The 19,476-nt window shown below is 44.4% G+C and overlaps 1 protein-coding gene across 1 annotated transcript in view; it reads right to left on the bottom strand.

Annotated features, from left to right (window-relative positions):
* Positions 1–49: 49 nt before the first annotated feature.
* Positions 50–19,476, bottom strand: part of pygl (phosphorylase, glycogen, liver) — a 40,471-nt gene continuing 21,044 nt past the window's right edge. The window contains exons 10-20 of the mRNA XM_084310757.1: positions 18,204–18,350; positions 14,222–14,385; positions 13,295–13,409; positions 12,924–13,025; positions 9,254–9,401; positions 7,312–7,370; positions 5,344–5,485; positions 3,426–3,633; positions 3,001–3,135; positions 2,168–2,234; positions 50–1,240 (exon numbers count right to left, since the gene is read on the bottom strand). Coding sequence (XP_084166883.1) covers positions 1,052–1,240; positions 2,168–2,234; positions 3,001–3,135; positions 3,426–3,633; positions 5,344–5,485; positions 7,312–7,370; positions 9,254–9,401; positions 12,924–13,025; positions 13,295–13,409; positions 14,222–14,385; positions 18,204–18,350 — 1,476 coding nt within the window. The 3' untranslated portion in view covers positions 50–1,051. The remainder of the gene's footprint in view (positions 1,241–2,167; positions 2,235–3,000; positions 3,136–3,425; positions 3,634–5,343; positions 5,486–7,311; positions 7,371–9,253; positions 9,402–12,923; positions 13,026–13,294; positions 13,410–14,221; positions 14,386–18,203; positions 18,351–19,476) is intronic.

Here is a 19,476-nt window from a genome sequence, read left to right as displayed (position 1 = left end):
CATGTTACTTCTCCTGAAAAACAAGACAAAAGAATACACAAGTATGCAATTTCACATTCCATAAAGCATTCGCCGACTTTTATTTCATCACTGGAACGAGCGACAGCATGAATAATACTGACTGATGGGATTCTGCTCAGTGCGTCCAACACCATCCGGTCAACACTACGGTAACTCATGTGCCGTGTTGTCGGTTCTTTCGTTTGCGTCTTGGTGCCGAAATAATGTAACAGCGCCTCGACGTAAATAAAGTGTTAAAAAGGGGCAATTCATCCAAAATAACAAGTTCTTTTTTCCTATTTTGAGTGCATAATATCTAAGTGCCGTTCATCTCCGTTTGTACTGGAGTGACGGAAGATATCTCTATGGCAGATATCTCTATGGCAGATATCTCCAAAACTAGGCAAATCACACCAAAACGATCTGGATAAATAGAGAGCACTTAGAGAAACTCTTTGTTTTCTTTATTTGGGGTGAACTGCCCCTTTAAAAAGGGGACATATTATGTATATTCAACAATTTTGCACAACGTCACTCTTTGCAAAGAAACCCGTCTAAATCCAATTAGAATAGATTTTCCAGCACCTCTTTCTTACCTTGTATTGAAGACGGTGTTTCTTGTGGGTGTAGCACCACATTTTAATTAAATTAATTATTTCCTTGCCTGCCTGGCTCCCCATCAAGAGTAGAAAACCTTGGCAGTACATTAAGTAAGCAGTACTCCTGGCTCCAAAAAGTGCAGCTAATAGTTTCATCAATGCCAATTCGTTGCTTGCGTGACATCACCAAGGGCAATAACTCCGAACAGCTTGTTAATCTGAAGACGCCAAATCCATACGAAGACTAGGCAAACTATTTCCATAATACGTCCCCTTTAAGGGATCTGTGAAGGGATGAGATATTTTGTAATTAATGGCCCCTTGAAATGAAATCACCTTCAGTTCCTGAACTCATTCAAGCTCTCGCTGAAAAGGCAAAACCCCCAGGCACTGATAACAAAATGTAAACCTTAAGAATATCCTCTGGCTTGACCTTTTTTTATAAAACAGCCTCACATTTTCTTCAGAGCTCTGGCCGTCTCCTCGATAGCCTCTCGCGGCTCGTATGGGGGCGGGATCTTCAGGTCGGTAGGCTCCACCCCCCAGATCTCTCTGGCGTAGTCCGTGATGGTGCGGTCACTGGAGAACTTGCCCGTCGCAGCGATGTTCCTGATCACCATCTTGGTCCACTCTGTTGGATCCTGTGAAGAAAACAGTCACGATGAAATGTTTTGTTTGTGTACAACTAGGGCCGGGTATCGAAATACGATGTTTAATGTTATGGATTGAATTGCTTCGATACTATATAGAGTATCAAAAATGCTGTGTCATTCGATACCCAAGTAGGTAATCTCATCAGCGTTGGTGAGCCAATAAGCACGTTTGTTCAGAGATATAAGGCTTGTGATTGGCCGTTTCTTCCGTTTAACCAATCTGAAATGTAACAAAGCTTCCGATAGGCTCATACAATAATACACATGACTGAGAAAAGTAAGGTGTTGAAAAATCGAATTGTTTTGGCATCAGGATGGACACCATAATCAAAAAAGTATATCCAGCCTTTTGCACAACACCTACCGATGTCTTTAGGTACTATTTATTATGAAGTTTGAGGTAAAATTATGTCCGTTTTCAAATGATAAACGTTCCTGTAAATGTACTGAAGATCCTCTGTCTGCCGAGTGAAACGTTGATACTGTATATTTCCACATAGGTATATATATAATATATATATAAAAAGGTGCATACATTTCCACATAAAAGGTATATATATATATATATAAAAAGGTGCATAAAGAGTAAGAATATGCTTGGGGTCTAGTCATTGTTGTGTTGAGTCGATATTTTTGGTGTCTTTTTATGTATTATTATTGTTATTATGTTGTGAATTGTGTTTCATGTTTGAAAATAAAAAAAGTGATCACAAAAAAAGAATATGCTTGGGGCGCCCCGGTGGCGCACCACGTTAAGGCGCAATCGCAACGTCCTGGGTTCGAATCCGGTCCCGGACATGTGTTGCGTGTCCTCCCCCATCTCTTCACCCAATTTCCTCTCCGACCGTCCTATCCACAATAAAGTAGAAATACCCTAAGAAATAGAGTATTTGTTGCATGATGTAAAATGTTTACCTGATACAGTTTGCTGGCTTTCTCCTGGCTTTTCACGTAGTCTTCAAAGTCTGCGAACACCTTGAAGCTGAGAGAGAGAAGGAGAGTTAAAGGGCAAGTTCACCGTTTTGGAGCCCTGTCCCCAAATAGCTAGAGTCTCTCAGCAGCACCATCCCTGCCAATTCTTCATACTGGATTCCCACTCTGGCTAGTTAGCCACAAAACCAATATGAAGTCTATGGGGCCACACTCTTCAGGGCTTGTGCAGAGCGTGGCCCCATTGCCTTTTTATTGGGAATCCAGTATGAAAAACAGCATGAATTGTTCTGAGAAAGAACTCTCACTGATCTACAACATCCATGAGGTGTGAAATAGGGCAAGGTTTCCAGGTTTCTGAACATACCCTTTAATGTAGGTCAGACACCTTTATACTTAGGGTTATGGTCTACTGTATGTTACTTACTCTACTGTATATTACTTATTGTCAATGTCTACTGAATATTACTTAGTCTACTGTATGTTACTTAGTCTACTCTCTACTGTATGTTACTTATTGTCAATGTACTGAATATTACTTATGGTCTACTGAATATTACTTATCGTCTACTGTATGTTACTTAGTCTACTGTATATTACTTATTGTCTACTGAATATTACTCATGGTCTACTGAATATTACTCATGGTCTACTGAATATTACTCATGGTCTACTGCACAGTAAATTTCGCAGAGTACATTTTACTCAAACTGAGTAAAATTCTACTCAGTTTGAGTAAAATGTACTCCGTTTGAGTAAAATGTACTCTGCGAAATTTACTGTGTGAATATTACTCAAGTCTACTGAATATTACTTACCGGTCATGTTTGAACAACATTTCAGTGATGTCTTTGAAAAGCTCTGGGTTCTGGGGGCTGAAGAATCCACTCTTGATCTGGTCGATGACTTGCTTCAGCTCTGGGAGCTTATTGTAATACGACATGGCATCATAGCTAATAGAAAAGAAAAGATTGTATCACCTTTCAGTCATACACAGTGGTAGGATGAAACAAGTATGACTTAAGCCCACATAATCCCCCCCCCCCCCCTATTTTCCATGTCAATATTTTTTTTTAAATATGTGGAATTTTAGTTAGTAGTTAATCCGAGTGATTTGTAGTTTTAGAATCCTACGATATCCAAACTAGATCTTCCATCCGTCCACAGATTCTGTGCTAGCCCCGAGTATGACACGATTACCCCATGTAACCTTACAAGAGTCCCCCCCCTCCCCCCCACCTACCCCGTTTCGTCCATCTTCGCCACGTCCTCCACCCTCATCCCGAAGATGAAGAGGTTCTCTTCCCCGGCCTCCTCGGCCATCTCCACGTTGGCTCCGTCCATGGTGCCGATGGTCAGCGCCCCGTTCAGCATGAACTTCATGTTGCCCGTGCCCGACGCCTCCGTGCCCGCGGTGGAGATCTGCTCCGACAGGTCGGTGGCAGGGATCACTGGAGGGAGGGGTGGAGGCGAAGAGGTGGAGTGTTACACGGCAGCCCGAGTCAATCCCCTGGGCCCAGACAGTAGTTCAAAACCGTTTAATCCCCATCTGATCGGATTTGGATTTGGGATTTTGGGTAGTTCAAAACCAACAGGATTAGGATCACTTTGATATCCGATCAGATCAGGAAATCAAATCTTCAAAACAGGTAGTTCAAACTGACAACACGGGATTGGGATCAGTTTGATCCAGTGGATTACAAGAGTAATATGTACTATACAATTTATAAAAAAATGTGTTTCAATATAAATAAGATGGCAAAGTTTGTTAACTGAAATACATGATGACAATTGTGTTGATGTCCAAATATTTATGGACCTGACTGTATGTGTGAGTCACGCACGATAATGAAGAATAGTTTAATTTCACTATTGTTTAATTAAAAACGAATGTTTGTTACGCATTTAAAGTTTATATGATGCATGTACATTTATTGTTCTAGTAGTTAATTATACTAGGTTATTATACCCTATCCGTTCAAGCAGAAATTCTGCAGATTTACAAAGAGGGAATATCCAAACATTGCAAAACTGGCACCTCTCCGACATGGCACTAAGTAATCGGAATGAAGAGATGAAATCTGGAGCACACGGCCAATTTAGCAATTCTCTTGGTGCAAACAGACCGAGGTTTCGACACAGCGTTTCTTCTTCAGAGTTAGGAAACCTTTAGACCGCTTGCACCAATACTTTTTAGTTTTTGTTTTTGCTTATTCTATGTTCTTTTTTTTATACTCTTACTAGTTTTAGCCCTTATCTTATGTTCTTTACTCTTTTACTAGTTTTAGCCCTTCACATTCCATGTTCTTTTTACTCCTTTAGTTTTAGTTCTTGCTTATTGTATGTTCTTTTTTTTTTATACTCTTGCTAGTTTTTATGTTATTTTACACTGTAGCGCATTGACATTTGTTCCACAATTATAAAGCGCCTCTACAAAAAAATATATATATATATATATATTATTATTATTATACAATTGCAGAATTCTCTTATGTGCTCCGGGATTCCCGGACGGTTCCTTTCTCTGCCAGGGAGACCCGGTAGTTCTCCAGGTAGATGACCCTCACCTTTCTCTGCCAGGGAGACCCTGTAGTTCTCCAGGTGGACGACCCTCACCTTTCTCTGCCAGGGAGACCCTGTAGTTCTCCAGGTAGATGACGACCCTCACCTTTCTCTGCCAGGGAGACCCTGTAGTTCTCCAGGTAGACGACACTCACCTTTCTCTGCCAGGGAGACCCTGTAGTTCTCCAGGTAGACGACACTCACCTTTCTCTGCCAGGGAGACCCTGTAGTTCTCCAGGTGGACGACCCTCACCTTTCTCTGCCAGGGAGACCCTGTAGTTCTCCAGGTAGATGACGACCCTCACCTTTCTCTGCCAGGGAGACCCTGTAGTTCTCCAGGTAGACGACCCTCACCTTTCTCTGCCAGGGAGACCCTGTAGTTCTCCAGGTAGACGACACTCACCTTTCTCTGCCAGGGAGACCCTGTAGTTCTCCAGGTAGACGACCCTCACCTTTCTCTGCCAGGGAGACCCTGTAGTTCTCCAGGTAGATGACCCTCACCTTTCTCTGCCAGGGAGACCCTGTAGTTCTCCAGGTAGACGACCCTCACCTTTCTCTGCCAGGGAGACCCTGTAGTTCTCCAGGTAGACGACCCTCACCTTTCTCTGCCAGGGAGACCCTGTAGTTCTCCAGGTATATGACCCTCAGCCTGTCTCCCACCACCGGGTCGTTATTCACCACCTCCCCCACAGACGTGATCAGCTTGATGATCATCTTCGCCATGTGATACCCGGGAGCAGCCTGCAGGGGGAGCCGGTGAACAACAGCAAAAAGATGAATCCTATTTCTAGATTGATTGATTGATTGAAAACTTTATTAACAGATTGCAGAATGGGTACAATACAGTACAGCTCAATACACACAATTGTTAAGGGGATGCAGACCAGAGAAAGACTTTCGTCTTGTTTCCACCAGGGTCCCCCATTTTCAATTCATCAGGACATATATGACATACATGACATACAGATAGTCAGTACTGCTACATCTATACATTTATGACATACCAGATTTGCAAATACAGTACTGTTTGTGATACAGAAGGAGTCAAGAAAAGGGAGTATATACATTTGACGTAGAAACTGTACATTGGAGGAGGTTGGGTGGGGGGGGTTGGGTACACTGGGATATTGACAACCATACTGGGTAATTTACATTGGAGGGGGGGGGGGGGGGGCACACTGTATAAGCAGGCAAAACTGTACATTGAGGGGGGGGGAGACTCTGTACAAACAAACAAAATTGTACATTGGACTATTGACAAAACCATACTAGGTAAATGACTGTACATTGGAGGGGGTTGGGTTAGGATATTTACAGGGGCCAGTGTTGAATTGCAGTCTCCCGTAGGTGTCTCTTGAGAGAGGTTTTGAAAGTGGGTAGTGATCCACATTCCTTTACAGCTTTGGGTAGGGCGTTCCACATTGATGTGGCATAATTGCGAAACGTGTTTAGTCCCTTATTTGAGCCGAATCTGGGTTTAACATGATTTGTGGAGCTCCCTCTGGTGTTGTGATCGTGGTATTCACTGACCTTTGGGAAGTATTTTGCCATGTACATGGGTACCTTGGTCGTGTAGTGTATCTTGTAGACCAGGCCCATTGCAAGTTGCTGTACTCTGTCATCTACTCTAAGCCATCCTAGGTTGTCAAAGTGGGCAGGGGTGAGGTGGGTTCTAGGAGTAAGGTCAAGCAGTAGTCTGACCAGTTTGTTTTGAGATGTTTGTAATTTTGTTTTTAGCGCCTTTGAGGTGCTTTGGTACCATGAGGTGCAAGCATAGTCGTAGTACCCCCGTAGACACAATCGTTTGTGAGATCATCAGTGATTCGGTTAGATTCTAAATGTATTGTCATCATACAAGTACAGTACAACGAAAAGAAGTTTCGCATCCAACCAGAGTGCAAATATAACAGTAAAGTGCAATAGTAATATACAACGTACAGGCGATTAAACTTGGTATATAAAGTATATAGATTTAGTACTACTGAGTAATAGTGCTAATCAGATGTATGTACAGAGTTAATTAATATGCAGTGATACAGGTATAAAGTCACTATGGTAGAGTAAGTCATACTGGCCAGCAGCGTAACTAGTAAGAGTAGGTAAGGGATATGTACATATAGATATAGTACCTACAGATATGTAAAAAGGATTATATGCAGGTATGTACAGACAGATATGTGGATAAATATATATATACGGTATATACAGCATTATTGTACTATCATGCAGAGTTATATGCAGGTGTATAAGTAGGTATATAGAAGTAGTAAGTAAAAGTAGAAATACCCAGATAGTAGTATACTTACAGTATGGTAAGTAAAAAGTATTTGATATTGAATTTAAGATATTGAAAGTAATATGTATTATATGCCATTCGTTTCATGTCAATCTAATGGACAATAAAGTAATCTGAATCTGATTCAAAAAAAAAAAAAAAAAAGGCAATATTTCTTTGATTTGAAGTACGAGTAAAAATATAAAGTTCCCTAAAATGAAAATACTCCACCACTGGTGTTTTGTAAACAATGGTTATTTGTAGAGTTGGGTCAATACTCTAACTTGAATACCTTGCCTCCGATGATCATGGTGCGTGGGACGAAAGGTGCATTGGGGTTCTTTTTGATGCCTTCAGAGAGAAGAACACATAAAAAGGTATCATGAACAACAGAATTGTAGAGGTTATGACAACATTCTAAAAGGAAATTAAAGCAAACTTGAGACACAAGACAACAAATTAATTATCTCTCCTCCTTCTCTACCAGCTATGTAATGAATACTAGAATATCGAGGGAATTCCTTAGGTAATAGTACTTGGAAGTTCTACCAGAAAAGTGAGGGCGGCTGGGTGGCGTAGCGGAGATTGTGCTCGTCACCAATGCAAGAGGCTGCGGTCTCGACTCCCGGAGTCAGCATTGCCTGCGGCTTGGGCCAGTCGTCATACTATCTCAATTGGCAGAGGTAGCGGGTGGAAAGTCGATGGGTGGGGATTGGACGTTGTGGACAGCGACTCCTACAGGTCGGTTGGGTGACGCCTGTACAGCAGAGACAGGAAGTATCGGGGGCAGCGTGAGCCTCCCACACGTTACTCCTCGCCACTGAGAGTCCGCGCTGTCTGGTGAAAAGATGAGACAGGCTGCCTCCTCGTGTACCGGAGGGGACACGTGATGCAAGGCTTCTATCCTCACTACAGCTGACCAGTGGGAGGCATAGTCTAGCAACGTTCAAGACGGGGGAGGGGAGAATTGGCAATACGAAATTGGGATGGGAGAAAAATAAGGAGAAAAAGTGGATAAAAAAAAATAAGTTCTACCAGAAAAGTTACTACTTGGTCTGCAGACAACCTTTATACGGCTGAGAATTTACCTCCATCTCAAACCTCCATTCTTGATCCTCCAAAAACAACTAGATGTTCCCCGTGTTAACACTTCCTTTGGTCAACCCTCCTTCCAATGTGCTGCTCCCAGCAGTTTGAAGAAGATGCGAAATACTTTGAAAATAGAGACATTTATATTTTTTACACACACCTGAAACTATCACCCAGCCTTTTAACTGCTTCTGTTCTACTTCATGCATCATGGGGTGAAAGTGGCTCAGGAGGTAGAGCAATCATGGTCGGAAGGTTCCCCGTTCGATTCCCGCTCCTCCAGGGCAGCGTGTCGAAGTGTCCTTGAGCAAGACACTTAACCCCTAACTGCTCCTGATGAGCAGGTCGGCACCTTGCGTGGTCGCCTCAGCCATTGGTGTGTGAATGTGTGGAACAAATCTTTTTAAGTGCTTTGGATAAAAGCGCTATATAAATGCACCATTTATGTCTTACATACCTTGTAATATTATTTGGTTGCTTGTTTTATGTGCGTTTTTTTTTTTTTTTTTTTAAATCTTTTTCCCCCTCCTTTTTCCTCCCGATTTTCTCCTATCCCAATGGTAGTCGTTATGCCAATTCCCAATCCCCTTCCTGGTCGCTGCACACTGACCCCCCACAGTCGGTCTGGGAGAGTGGAGGCCATCACATGCTTCCTCCGACACACATCCAGCCAATCAACCGCTTCTTTTCACCTGGCAGCGTGGATTCTCACTGAGAGGGCGTAGCGTGTGGAAGGATCACACTATCCCACTTAGATCCTATCCGCGCTTAGCAGGCACCCCGACCGAACTGTAGGAGTCGCTGTTTACAACGACCCGGACCCACCCCGCCAGCTTCTCCCACCCTCTAATACAGCCAATTGTATTAGTGTGAACGGCCAGCCAAGCTGGTGACAACCCCGGAGCTGTGAGCTGGATTCGAACAGGCGAATCCAGCCGCTCCGGGGTTGGTGACGAACGCAATCTCCGTTACGCCACCTGATTTTATGTGCGTTTTAATGATTTCCCTTACCCCTGTGATGTCCGTCTGTCTCTTTTCCATTTTATTAAATTTATTTGCCCCTTTTCCCCGTTACCCTTCGAGAGGCCCTTTTGTCCCCTCGCCAGGCTGCCATTGTAAATAAGAATAGACGGATAATGACGTACGGTTGTACATGACGATGATGTGCAGACAGTTGAGGATCTGGCGCTTGTACTCGTGGATCCTCTTCACGTGGACGTCGAACATGGAGTCCGGGTTGATGCTCACCTTGTACTCCCTCTCCAGGTATTGGCCAAACTTCACCTTGTTGTCCTGCGATGACGGGACAAGAAGTGCAGAGTAACAATGAGTCATTCATCAGAGTCAGTAAACACAGCGTGCAAGGAGTTGACAGTGATGTTGGTGCCGAGAACACTTTAAGTACAGACCCTCATCTGCACCTTTGTTTAATACTAATACACTTTATTTGTGTAGCACCTTTCATACAAGAATTGCAGCTTAAAGGGGGCGGCTGGGTAGCGCAGCGGACTAAGCATCCGTCTACCACCGCAGAGACACCGATATCGAATCCAGCTGTCAGCGGTGCCTCCGGCTTGGCCGGTCGTCATACTGACACAATTGGCAGTGTCAGCGGGAAGGAAGCCGATGGGTGGTATTCTGGTCGTTGTAAACAGTGACTCCTACAGGTCGGTCAGGGCGCCTGCACGGCGAGGAAGGGATCTGGGTGAGGTAGTGTGCCCTCCCACGCGTTACACTCACCCAATGAGAGTCCTCGCTGCCAGGTGAAAAGAGGCTGCTGGCTGTCTCCTATGTATCGGAGGAAGCATGTGATAGACTTCAGGGCTCCCTAGACTGGCAAGTAGGGGGCAAATGCGCGCAACGACCAGGAAGGGGAGGGGGGAATTGGCATAACGACTAAATTGGGATGGGAGGAAAATACAAGAATAGGAGAAAAAGTGGATAAAAAAAAGAATTGCAGCTTAAAGTGCTTCAAAGATGGGTATACAATTAGCACAAAATTGGCAGATCAATGCATAAAGTGCAGACATATAAAACAAGGATCAAATAGATAGCAAAAAAATAGACAAGGTAAGGCAAATATTTTTTCAATTTAGAATCCAACATCCAAATTGATTCTATGGCAGTTTTAAAATAGACGGTAATAAAAAGAGTAAAATAGAATAGACAGAGTAAAATGATGCAGTAGTGCAGTGCAATAAAATAGTTCAATAAAAGAAAATAGCTCTCATTTACAATCCAATAATCACAGTGTTGATGTAATAAGTCTAGGCGGTCAGTGCCGGCTAGCCTTCGGGAGAGGTGTTAGTTGGACAATGCCTAGGCTAACCGGCACTGTCCGCTTCCATTCATTGTGCTAAGCTAGGCTAACGTGCAGCCAGATAGCTTTCTACTGAATGCACAGAGAGGAAACTGGTATCCATCTACTAGTCTCTCTCTGGAGAAGACGGTAAGCTAATTTCCCAAAATGTTGGCGTGTTCCTTTAACAACACAGGTAACAGTCTGAGTCATCCGTCAACAACATTATGGCTAAGCTGGTCCGACACTTCAGGGAAGCGGTATGTACATGAGTCTATTGACACGACTTATTTTTTTTGAAATATAATGTATTTAACAAAAGTAGCCTACTTTTCAATAGAAAATACGACGAATCTACATGCATTGATGATGTCATTCTCTTTATATAGCCCATCAATTGTTTTTAAGCTAAATAAACAGATAATATTCAACTGGGATGTATCACATTTGTCTAGGACACCGGGGCAGATTTCTTCTACCGGAAAATCTGCCATGGCGCTGGTTATTTATTTTAGTTTATTGTCTGCAGTGTCATACACGAGCACAAAACAGCTAAATACATGCTCACACCTGCAACTGCCAGGGCAGACTTCCGTGAGCCTCCTCTGTTATAGTCTGGGTCTGTCCGGGCCGGCTGCAGCACACCGCTCCGTAAAGCTCCTCTGTTATAGTCTGGGTCTGTCCGGGCCGGCTGCAGCACACCGCTCCGTAAAGCTCCTCTGTTATAGTCTGGGTCTGTCCGGGCCGGCTGCAGCACACAGCTCCGTAAAGCTCCTCTGTTATAGTCTGGGTCTGTCCGGGCCGGCTGCAGCACACCGCTCCGTAAAGCTACTCTGTTATAGTCTGGGTCTGTCCGGGCCGGCTGCAGCACACCGCTCCGTAAAGCTACTCTGTTATAGTCTGGGTCTGTCCGGGCCGGCTGCAGCACACCGCTCCGTAAAGCTACTCTGTTATAGTCTGGGTCTGTCCGGGCCGGCTGCAGCACACTGCTCCGTAAAGCTACTCTGTTATAGTCTGGGTATGTCCGGGCCGGCTGCAGCACACAGCTCCGTAAAGCTACTCTGTTATAGTCTGGGTCTGTCCGGGCCGGCTGCAGCACACAGCTCCGTAAAGCTACTCTGTTATAGTCTGGGTCTGTCCGGGCCGGCTGCAGCACACCGCTCCGTAAAGCTCCTCTGCAGCTTCCGCCCAAGACCCAGGAATATCTTATACACGGCACAGGATCTCCCATTTAGCGCAAAAGAGATGCCGCAAACATATGTTTAGACGGTTATGAATGAGGTAAACATATGTTTAGACGGTTATGAATGAGGTAAACATATGTTTAGACGGTTATGAACGAGGTAAACATATGTTTAGACGGTTATGAATGAGGTAAACATATGTTTAGACGGTTATAAATTAGGTAAACATATGTTTAGACAGTTATGAATGAGGTAAACATATGTTTAGACGGTTATAAATTAGGTAAACATATGTTTAGACAGTTATGAATGAGGCACTCAGTGGCCAACAGGATCAGACTGTGTGGCTGTACTGGGCAGATCCCAGGACTGTGTAGCAGAGCTATAGCATACGAACTCAGCAAATCATCTCTGTATACATAAAACTAAAATGTTACAGTAGGTTGCAGTCGTTACAATGACTATCTATAACCTGCCTGAGCAGGAAAATGATTGCTAGTATGTTGCAATCTGCTCATGAATCATAGTCTTGTTGCAACCCTCTTGTCAAGCTGTGAGGCACGTAGACATATCAAAAGAATGAGACGAGGTACATGTTAGAGCCCAACCAAATATATCGGCCGGCCGATATTGGCTTATCACCGATATATCGATATCCGTGTTTAAAAGGGCTTTAGCCGTCTTGTTTTTTAAGCTAGCGCAAATATACTGGTATGTGGCATCATATGAAACTGGAGATCTTGATGAACCCAATGGTATACCAGCCCAGTCATGCTAATTAATCAGCAAATGGGTAGAGTTGGCTCCAAAGTTAAGCTATTTTAAGATATTTGATATATTATACATTTGATGAGGGAAATGCCATGGCCATTTTCAAAGGGGTCCCTTGACTTCTCACCTCAAGATATCTAATGCTAATAGTGTAAGAGTGATTTTCTCTTGTATATGCCCTTTAAATATCTGTATTATGTATGCATTTTTTTTTGTCATGTGGTTTTGTCTGTTTGATTTGTTTTTATGTTGTTCGTCTCAACCCTGAACAAGAAAAAAAAGATTTGAACAAATAAAGAATTGCTCACAAAGAAACAAAAAGAAAATTAAACACGCCTTGTTTCGTCACAATGTCACAAGGCAAAATAGGCACCTTAAAAATGCAGTAGATTATAATTCTACTCAACATACATTTAATTATTCTTTCCGAATCCGTTTTTTTATAGCAAGTGGTTTAGTTGTTGCCGCCATGTTTAGCGTTACGGATTTTAGTGTTACAATGGAGAGTGCTCCATCTCTCTGCATTAGATTAGTCTCTGGTTTTACCTGAACTGACCTCACCTGTTTCACTTTGGAGACATCCTGGATGAAGGTGTCGTCATCGACCAGGTCGTTCAGCTTCCGTAGCTGACTGAGGTCTTTCACATACTCCTCCCCTATCGCCTAGAAGAACGGTAACGAATACAAACATTAAATCTGTAATCGGCATAACCCTGGTAAAAACCTTGTAAGTCAACTTCTAGTTTTTAAATCTGAATTTGAAGTTAACACAACTATTTATGTGTCGAGTAAGAACCCATTCAATGTATGATTTAAAAAATGAAATCTGAATAATATGGGTGCATTTCTTTTAGGATGCAAGGCTTTCATAGCGATAACAAAAAAAAGACCACCAAAAACATTAGTTCTTTACTCTGCCGTTTAAATCAGACCTCGGCTATGAGCTCAGCCAGTCCAGGGTTGCAGAGAAGCAGCCATCGTCTGGGAGTGATGCCATTAGTCTTGTTCTGGAACTTTCCCGGTTCCATGTCGCTGAAATCTCGGAATCTGTAGAACAAAAATGGGAAATTATCTCAAGACCTCTACGCTCTGCCACCCTCAAGACCCCTACGCTCTGCGACCCTCAAGACCCCTACGCTCTGCCACCCTCAAGACCCCTATGCTCCACCACCCTCGCTCTGCCACCCTCAAGACCCCTATGCTCCACCACCCTCAAGACCTCTACACTCCGCCACCCTCAAGACCCCTATGCTCTGCGACCCTCAAGACCCCTACGCTCTGCGACCCTCAATAACCCTACGCTCCACCACCCTCAAGACCCCTATGCTCCACCACCCTCAAGACCTCTACACTCCGCCACCCTCAAGACCCCTATGCTCTGCGACCCTCAAGACCCCTACGCTCTGTGACCCTCAATAACCCTACACTCCGCCACCCTCAAGACCCTTATGCTCCACCACCCTCAAGACCTCTACACTCCGCCACCCTCAAGACCGCTACGCTCTGCCACCCTCAAGACCCCTACGCTCCGCCTCACTCAAGACTCCTACGCTCTGCCCCTCTCAAGACCCCTACGCTCCGCCTCACTGAAGACATCTACGTTCTGCATCTTCTGGCTGCCTCAGAGATATATAAGTGTTCAGTTTTTTATTTCCTCATAATATTTTATTTGCATGTAACTAGGATCAATCTGACACTACATACTATAATCTATACTATGAATTTCAATCATGACGATTAATAATCGGCTTAAACTAAGGTAGGTCAACTGGGTTTACCCTCCACGACATCCCTGGCTCTAGAGCAGGATTGTGTTGTAACCTTTTTTTAAACGGCTCGGCGGGGGCGGGGGGACTTACACGTCTGTCTTGATGATGTTGGAGTGTATCTCGGCGACTCCGTTGACGGCGTGAGATCCCACGATGCACAGGTGAGCCATGTTGACCCTCTTGCAGCCGTCCTCCTCGATCAGAGACATTCTCCTCACTTTGTCCACGTCGCCGGGATAGAGCGCGACGATCCTCTGGGGTGGGAATTAAAAGTGTTTTTCTTTATTAAAATGAGTGGTCTACATGTTAAAATACGTGGTCTACGTGTTCAAATGAGTGATCTACATGTTAAATAATGCTGTCAGGCGATTAAAATAATTAATTACAGGATTTGTAATTAATTAATGAAATTAATCGCATAACCATTTTAGGTCTGATATTTTATATTCTATAATCATATTTCAAATAGCATGTGTCCGGATGGCAGAATTCAGTACTGTATCTACAAAACCTTCCGTTTAATCATCTTCCCTTTATTCATTTGCTTAGATTTTTCAGGTCTGGTAAATTTTTGCATGGTTATTAAAAAAAGAAAAAAAATTAATTGATACTCATTTGGTTCATTACAATTTACTCAAGCCTAGTAACAGACACAGTATTTCTGACACTGGGAATACATTCCCTGAGATCCATAGATGTCCCTAGAATCAGATAGCAAGAACTGGCTGTGTTCCGGCTTCTGAGCGAGCCAGACTGCACACTGAGACTGTTAATACAAATAGTCTGAGCCACAGCACAGCACGCAAACAAAAGCTTTAACCATCCACAGTCCTCATGTATTGATCGCGGTATCGATTGTTTATTCTTCTCTCAGACAGATGCGTGATACGTCAACCGGCCCCGGTGCTTGGTAATGGCTGTTCTTTTTCGATAAACAAAAAATAAGTTCTGAAGATGTCACATCCGAGAGAGCGTTGGAAATACGGTTGTATTCTGTTGTGGAGTTTTGTTTGCATGCTGTGATGTGGATTAAAACACCCGTGTCGACGTCCCAGTGTTCTGCCCGTCTGAAGCTACCCGGCTAACTCAGAACACCAGCCAGAACTCCCAAACACGGGACTCTAATTCAGAAACCTACTGGCAAGCGTTTCATACGACTTCCACCACGTAAAGAAATATCCCTTTAAGCTTTACAATATGTTAATTATTCCGCTCTAGGCACAAGTCAGTCTGTATTTAAGATACCATTTACTATGGTCTGCTGTTGCCAAAGATTTTAAACGAGTTTGTCTTGCCCCACTAAGATGCTAAGATTTAAACTACGATGTTCATGATGTAAGGAGGTGGTGAGAGAGGTGTGTAAGGAGGAAGTGAGAGGTGTGTAAGGAGGAGGAAGTGAGAGAGGTGTGTAAGGAGGAGGAAGTGAGAGAGGTGTGTAAGGAGGAGGAAGTGAGAGAGGTGTGTAAGGAGGAGGAAGTGAGAGAGGTGTGTAAGGAGGAGGAAGTGAGAGAGGTGTGTAAGGAGGAGGAAGTGAGAGAGGTGTGTAAGGAGGAGGAAGTGAGAGAGGTGTGTAAGGAGGAGGAAGTGAGAGAGGTGTGTAAGGAGGAGGAAGTGAGAGAGGTGTGTAAGGAGGAAGTGAGAGAGGTGTGTAAGGAGGAGGAAGTGAGAGCTGTGTAAGGAGGAGGAAGTGAGAGAGGTGTGTAAGGAGGAGGAAGTGAGAGAGGTGTGTAAGGAGGAGGAAGTGAGAGAGCTGTGTAAGGAGGAGGAAGTGAGAGCTGTGTAAGGAGGAGGAAGTGAGAGAGCTGTGTAAGGAGGAGGAAGTGAGAGAGCTGTGTAAGGAGGAGGAAGTGAGAGCTGTGTAAGGAGGAGGAAGTGAGAGCTGTGTAAGGAGGAGGAAGTGAGAGCTGTGTAAGGAGGAGGAAGTGAGAGAGGTGTGTAAGGAGGAAGTGAGAGCGGTGTGTAAGGAGGAAGTGAGAGAGCTGTGTAAGGAGGAGGAAGTGAGAGAGGTGTGTAAGGAGGAAGTGTGAGAGAGGTGTGTAAGGAGGAGGAAGTGAGAGAGGTGTGTAAGGAGGAGGAAGTGAGAGAGGAGTGTAAGGAGGAAGTGAGAGAGGTGTGTAAGGAGGAGGAAGTGAGAGAGGTGTGTAAGGAGGAGGAAGTGAGAGAGGTGTGTAAGGAGGAGGAAGTGAGAGAGTTGTGTAAGGAGGAGGAAGTGAGAGAGGTGTGTAAGAAGGAGGAAGTGAGAGAGGTGTGTAAGGAGGAAGTGAGAGAGGTGTGTAAGTGAGAGGTGTGTAAGGAGGAAGTGAGAGAGGCGTGTAAGGAGGAGGAAGTGAGAGAAGTGTGTAAGGAGGAAGTGAGAGAGGCGTGTAAGGAGGAGGAAGTGAGAGAGGTGTGTAAGGAGGAGGAAGTGAGAGAAGTGTGTAAGGAGGAAGTGAGAGAGGCGTGTAAGGAGGAGGAAGTGAGAGGTGTGTAAGGAGGAGGAAGTGAGAGAGGTGTGTAAGGAGGAGGAAGTGAGAGAGGTGTGTAAGGAGGAGGAAGTGAGAGAGGTGTGTAAGGAGGAGGAAGTGAGAGAGGTGTGTAAGGAGGAAGTGAGAGAGGTGTGTAAGGAGGAAGTGAGAGAGGTGTGTAAGGAGGAGGAAGTGAGAGAGGTGTGTAAGGAGGAAGTGAGAGAAGTGTGTAAGGAGGAAGTGAGAGAGGCGTGTAAAGAGGAGGAAGTGAGAGAGGTGTGTAAGGAGGAAGTGAGAGAAGTGTGTAAGGAGGAAGTGAGAGAGGCGTGTAAGGAGGAGGAAGTGAGAGAGGTGTGTAAGGAGGAGGAAGTGAGAGAAGTGTGTAAGGAGGAAGTGAGAGAGGCGTGTAAGGAGGAGGAAGTGAGAGAGGTGTGTAAGGAGGAGGAAGTGAGAGAGGTGTGTAAGGAGGAGGAAGTGAGAGAGGTGTGTAAGGAGGAGGAAGTGAGAGAGGTGTGTAAGGAGGAGGAAGTGAGAGAGGTGTGTAAGGAGGAAGTGAGAGAGGTGTGTAAGGAAGAAGTGAGAGAGGTGTGTAAGGAGGAGGAAGTGAGAGAGGTGTGTAAGGAGGAGGAAGTGAGAGAGGTGTGTAAGGAGGAGGAAGTGAGAGAGGTGTGTAAGGAGGAGGAAGTGAGAGAGGTGTGTAAGGAGGAGGAAGTGAGAGAGGTGTGTAAGGAGGAGGAAGTGAGAGAGGTGTGTAAGGAGGAGGAAGTGAGAGAGGTGTAAGGAGGAGGAAGTGAGAGGTGTGTAAGGAGGAGGAAGTGAGAGAGGTATGTAAGGAGGAGGAAGTGAGAGAGGTGTGTAAGGAGGAGGAAGTGAGAGAGGTGTGTAAGGAGGAGGAAGTGAGAGAGGTGTGTAAGGAGGAAGTGAGAGAGGTGTGTAAGGAGGAAGTGAGAGAGGTGTGTAAGGAGGAAGTGAGAGAGGTGTGTAAGGAGGAGGAAGTGAGAGAGGTGTGTAAGGAGGAGGAAGTGAGAGAGGTGTGTAAGGAGGAGGAAGTGAGAGAGGTGTGTAAGGAGGAGGAAGTGAGAGAGGTGTGTAAGGAGGAGGAAGTGAGAGAGGTGTGTAAGGAGGAGGAAGTGAGAGAGGTGTGTAAGGAGGAGGAAGTGAGAGAGGTGTGTAAGGAGGAGGAAGTGAGAGAGGTGTGTAAGGAGGAAGTGAGACAGGTGTGTAAGGAGGAAGTGAGACAGGTGTGTAAGGAGGAAGTGAGACAGGTGTGTAAGGAGGAAGTGAGACAGGTGTGTAAGGAGGAAGTGAGAGGTGTGTAAGGAGGAAGTGAGAGAGGTGTGTAAGGAGGAAGTGAGAGAGGTGTGTAAGGAGGAGGAAGTGAGAGAGGTGTGTAAGTGAGAGGTGTGTAAGGAGGAAGTGAGAGAGGTGTGTAAGGAGGAAGTGAGAGAGGTGTGTAAGGAGGAAGTGAGAGAGGTGTGTAAGGAGGAGGAAGTGAGAGAGGTGTGTAAGTGAGAGGTGTGTAAGGAGGAAGTGAGACAGGTGTGTAAGTGAGAGAGGTGTGTAAGGAGGAAGTGAGACAGGTGTGTAAGTGAGAGGTGTGTAAGCAGGAGGTGCGCTGGGTCCCGTACGTCGATGTGTCCCTGGTTGATCCGGTAGATGATCTGCAGGTGTCGGGGCAGCAGGGTCTGCAGCAGCTCCACCGGCCAGCGCTCCAGGGCCTCGGGCAGGACCGTGTGGTTGGTGTAGGCAAACGTGCGCTTGGTGAGGTCCCAGGCCTGCCGGGAAGGGAGGAGGTTTGGCATTTTGTCATTTAGCGGAGGACGCCTTTATCCAAAGCCACTTACAAATTGTGTACAAGTCAGCAGGAAGGTGTTGTTCGTCTAGCAGTGCCGAACTTGAGTGCTATAGTAGTGCATAGTAGGTACTAGTATAGGCATATTATGTTCGTACAGTTCTTACACATTTGCACTCACTTTGCACTACCTCATTTTTGCATTTATATATTGTTTGGTATTTTGCCATTTTATGAAGCACAATTTCAGGAGGGGCACATAAACAATGTGGCCTGTTAGATCCTAATGTGAAAAACTGATTTTATATGTCTGCACTTTATGTGCTCATTTTATGCCAAGTTTTTTCTGTTGTGAAGCAGTTTCTGTATGAATTTCCTACCCGATTTGGCTAGACCTTGCCGGATAGGTTTACAGTCAGCTGCACTATTGAATTTCTTGGTCGATGAATTTGAAGAACGATGGCACACAGATCAAGGTCAGAGTATTAGTCATCAGTTTGCCTATAATATAATACCTTAGACCCAGGATGGAGGCCGACAAGAGTTCTGACTGAGGGGCACTCTGTGTTACACATCATATCTCTATATTCATATTGATATGTTATAGTCATGTTTATATATTATATTGACATTTTATCAAGCACTTTTTATATCCGTCTATGCACTGTTCGATACTGACCTGCACGTTGAATTACTTTTAGCAATGACGTGTATTGTACACCCATAACAAATACTACTACTGGTACTGTGCGAGTGATATGTGTAGCATGGAGGGATGATGTATTGTAGTTAATGCTGTCAGGCGATTAAAAAAATGTATCTAATTAATTACAGGATTTGTAATTAATTAATCGCATTACCATTTTAGGCCTGATATTCTATAATCATATTTCTGTCCGGATGGCAGAATTCAGTACTGTATCTACAAAACCTTCTGTTTAATCATCTTCCATTTATTAATTTGCTTATATTTTTCAGGTCTGGTCAATTTTAGCATGGTGTTATTCACAGTCAAAGATAAAACTTTTTTTTTTATTGATATTCTCATTTGGTTCATTACAATTTACTCAAGCCTAGTAACAGACAACAGTATTTCTGACACTGGGAAT

Source organism: Notolepis coatsorum (assembly GCF_963971535.1).
Source record: "Notolepis coatsorum genome assembly, chromosome: 3".
Lineage (NCBI taxonomy): Eukaryota > Metazoa > Chordata > Actinopteri > Aulopiformes > Paralepididae > Notolepis > Notolepis coatsorum.
The sequence above is the reverse complement of the archived record's forward strand: the minus strand, read 5'-3'. Positions and strand labels throughout refer to the sequence as shown.